Source organism: Juglans regia, chromosome 12 (genome assembly GCF_001411555.2).
Source record: "Juglans regia cultivar Chandler chromosome 12, Walnut 2.0, whole genome shotgun sequence".
Lineage (NCBI taxonomy): Eukaryota > Viridiplantae > Streptophyta > Magnoliopsida > Fagales > Juglandaceae > Juglans > Juglans regia.
This window is the reverse complement of record NC_049912.1, coordinates 26575014-26579271: the sequence shown is the minus strand read 5'-3', so window position 1 is coordinate 26579271 and position 4258 is coordinate 26575014. Positions and strand designations below refer to the sequence as shown.

Genomic DNA, 4258 nt, shown 5'->3' with positions numbered 1-4258 from the left:
TATACGAAATATATATGCTATCATATTATGTGTATGTATTAATAATTTCTGCAGGCATATAATATATTATTATTATGGCTAAATATCAACTAGTTAGATATTAATTATTTATAAATTTTCAAAATCTTAAAACTCAATAGATGTTCTACTTGTTAATTATACAAATTTAGTATTAGATATATATATTTTTTAATCTATCTAATTTATTAATTATTAAATATTATTAAAAAAAAATTTGAGCCGAACTCGAGTTGAGAATTTAGTTTACCGAGTCAAACTCGAACAAAGAATAAATAAAAATCTCGAGCTCAAGCTCGAGTGTTTTGAGTCGAGTTGAGTTCAGTAAGTTAAAGACTGGCTCGGTTCGGCTGAATTACAGTCCTAGACTAATGATTAGGATGGGGGACCCACTGATTGAAAGGAACTCCCAACCTATGGCCACAGGCGAAATTCGATTCTAAAAGACCGTCAACCCCAACATACAAGATGTAACAATGTGTATCGACCAGAGGAAAAGTGAGAAGAATAATTGAATGTATGAATGCTTTAGTTTCTTTATGAATGAATGTACAGGTTGTGAGAAATGTTTCATAATAAATGAAAATATTTTTAAAGAAAAAGCCCCACTCTGTAATGTATTTAAAGGAAATGAATGTTTTATGTAAAATATATAGAAGAGTGACAAATGCATGAATGAAAATCTATGTTAATATATTTTTACAGTATGAAATAATGCTTATTGAGTATTCGATTTATTTTGTTTTTATGTGTGTCCCTCTCCCTCTCTAAGGACAAAATAAGTAAGAAGCGTCAAGACAAACATGGTCCAAAAAAAGAGTGACAGAAACTAGACACATTTTATGTAATATATGAAAGTCAATTTTTGTAAAATAACTTTTAATTTAATTTAATAATTTCCATTGCAAACTCTTTTTTAATTTATAGAACATATTTTAATTTTAAATATAAAATCTTTTATATTCTAAAAAAAATAGAAACTGACTTTAGAAGTAAGACCAACCTCATCCCATCTCTAGTTCTCATTCCATCTCGACACGGAAATGCAGGAAACAGAGAAAGACTTTGATGTACTGGTATATGACTCTATCTTTGGAAATGGATTCCCCTCAAAGCTCTCAGGTACTCTCTCTCTCTCTCTCTCATAGAAGTCTCAGTTTTTTTTATTTGTACTTTTTATTTTATATGTTTCCTGAACTACCTGTTTGGCCGGCGAGAAAAAAACTAGGGGCAAAATATTTGGAACCTCTTATGGTTTGGTATGCAGTCTCAAAGGCTACGAGACATATACGAAGAAAGGACCATTTTATAATTATTTCATTCTTTTTTCTATTGTTGTAATGAATTTACGACCTATATTTTCTCAGCTCTTTTGTTAATTGGGCCCAGTACGAATTAAAATAACATCTTAAAGAAGGTCCACAAGCTCATAAAGTAGGTTTGTTTGAAAATAACATAATTTTAAATTATACTTTTCATCGTAGGTTGATTTTTTTTTTTGTATTTATTTATTATAAAATTAGAATCAGAAAAAAGGCCTCGTTTTGAATTTTTGCCTCCTTGCTCTCGGCCTGTATATATCGACTCTATTTGAATCTCAGCGTATATTCCTACTCCATTTTCCTGGCAACCGAACAGAGAAAAAATTGCCTATCTGAGGAGTTTGGATTTAACTCTCTTGTTTGGTTGGTGATTTGATCAGAAATCAATAGGCGACAGGCTATTTGCCGCGATTAGACCACTCAGGGGCTTCATTGAAGCCATAATCTTCAGCTTCGCTCTCTGCTTTGGTCGCCAGCTTCCGCGCGACTGCTTGCATGAAGATTCCTTCGATGATCTCGACTGTCTAGCTAATACAACTCCTTGTGCGAGCAATTCTTTGCTGTTGTTCTTGTTGCTTCTTTTTACTTCTGATTTGTCACCTTCGTTTCTGGAATATAATTTTGATCGTTTTGTGATTTTTATCTGTTTGCAGTTACTGTGAATGAAATTGAGGCGCTGCGCGAGTTGTACAAGAAGTTGAGTAATCTTCTAATTGATGATGGTCTGATACACAAGGTAATCCTATTCTTTATCACCCAAATCGTGATGGCTCATCGTGTTAAAATGGCGGGATTTCATAGATTTTTTGAAGCTGAAAAAGGAATCTTGAGCAATCAATCAATAATCAGGTTCATTGATGGTACAGTAACCAGGGCAAGGGTCGGACTCAAGCCACCACCCCAAAATTCTGAGCTATTTTCTCTACTTTTATAAAAAATTAAGAAAAAATCGCTACTCATAAATTTAGAATAATGCCATTTCTTAAAAAAATATTTATATATATATACACACATATACACACATTATTAAAATTTATAATCTAACCTAAAACCTCATTAAAGTAATATTTCTATATTTTAGTCCATTCCAAATATTTTTTTATTTTCTTACGCTTCATCTTTTCTACACGTCCTCCCCGAAAGATGAAAATCTGTACCCGCCATTGCTAGTTTAGAGCACTAGTATTGGTTTCTTTATATGCATATTTAAAATTACATTTTTTGAAAATTAATTTTATATATCAAGAAAAACTTCCACGTTGAATTATGCATCTTTGAACCAAATAATAAAAAAATATTATTATTTTTTAATTTTTTTAAATTATTAATTTTTTTAGATATTTTACAATTAGCACTATGTGCTCAAAAATATAAATTCTATATATCTAAATATTATCAATTTCATATATTAAAATGACTAATTTTATCAATAAATATTAATATGTACTAAAAAATACTTTGTATCTTCAACTTAATATAAATTTCATATATCAAAATCATCTTAATACAAATTTTACAAAGTTGATTTTAATAGGTAGGAGAGAGAAAAAACATTAAAAATAATATTTGGAGAGTGATTAGTATTCATAGCTATGTAAAAAGAGTCAGGCTACTCTGCTGCCCAGAATAGTCCGTTCAATTTAACCGATAGTTTAAATGTGTGATTTTCTCTTTTTTTCTTTTATATTTTTTTAACATATTTAAATATTTTTAAAAAATAGAAAAAATATATCAATACACTAAAAATCAATTTCTTAATCATTAAGTAAAAAAAATAAAAATAAAAATAAAATACACAAGTGGTCAAAGTGAGTGAGCAAAATAAGTGGGCAAACTAGTATTTTTCTTGTAGAAGTTTAGATATGCATAAGCCAATATAGATAAATTTAAAGACTTATTATGTAAATATGAAGATGAAGATAAAGATAAATAAGCCATTCTAGTGCTCGGCAGTAACCCATCTCTGATCTGTACAGTATATTTGTGGCAATTTCTCAAATGTTTCTGCTTGTTTGTCATTTGAAGGAAGAACTACAAGTGGCACTATTGAGAACTAGAGACGGCGAGAATCTTTTCCTGGACAGGGTAAATTGTCTGTCACATTAATGCTTAACTCTAATAATCAGCGTCTCCTTTTCCAGCCTTAATTACGTTTATATGTTGAATTGCTGATATCAATTGTGATTCGGTTAATTCATTCAGTGGCTACTATCCTTTCTCATTAGGTATTTGATGTTTTTGATGAAAAGAAAAATGGAGTCATTGAATTTGAGGAGTTCGTTCGTTCACTCAGTGTTTTCCATCCTCGTGCTCCCGTGGAGGACAAAATCGATTGTCAGTCTTCAACAGCTATTTGCAGTTTTTACTCACTGAATTTAGAGATGTAAATTTTTTTTTTAATTTTTTTTATATTTATCGGTTAAAATCGATTGATTTGTTTTCTACTTTGCATTTTTGCAGTTGCATTTAGGTTGTATGATTTGACACAAACTGGATACATCGAAAAGGAAGAAGTGAGTAGCTTTTACACTCTCATCTCGGGTGTAATTGAGTGACATAGTAGCATTATTCTTATCTTAAACATTTGGTGTCAATTCACAAGAAAAAAATAAATCAACACAACTCCCATAAAATTAAAAAAAAAAAAAAAAAAAAAAATCTTAAGAAAAATGCATTTTACAGACATTTTTCTTTTGAGTAACGACAGAGACACAACTCTTTTACATTTTATTTTAAATAAAATGTGTTTTTGTAAAATAACGATACAAAAATGTCTTTCATTTAAAGCAAAATTGCAAAAAATAAATAGAATTAAATTGCACAATAGGAATGTGTCTTCATCATTTTTGTTCTTTTTTTCAAGCAAGTATTGACTGACAATATTGTAACACAATTAAATAGGAAGAACCAAATACACT

At 29.8% G+C, this 4258-nt stretch overlaps 1 protein-coding gene across 1 annotated transcript in view; it reads left to right on the top strand.

The window, feature by feature from the left end:
• Window positions 1-1050: 1050 nt before the first annotated feature.
• Window positions 1051-4258, top strand: part of LOC109007916 (calcineurin B-like protein 6) — a 30163-nt gene continuing 26955 nt past the window's right edge. Inside the window, exons 1-6 of the mRNA XM_018987821.2 lie at window positions 1051-1140; window positions 1721-1883; window positions 1994-2076; window positions 3366-3425; window positions 3566-3674; window positions 3801-3853. Coding sequence (XP_018843366.2) covers window positions 1087-1140; window positions 1721-1883; window positions 1994-2076; window positions 3366-3425; window positions 3566-3674; window positions 3801-3853 — 522 coding nt within the window. The 5' untranslated portion in view covers window positions 1051-1086. The remainder of the gene's footprint in view (window positions 1141-1720; window positions 1884-1993; window positions 2077-3365; window positions 3426-3565; window positions 3675-3800; window positions 3854-4258) is intronic.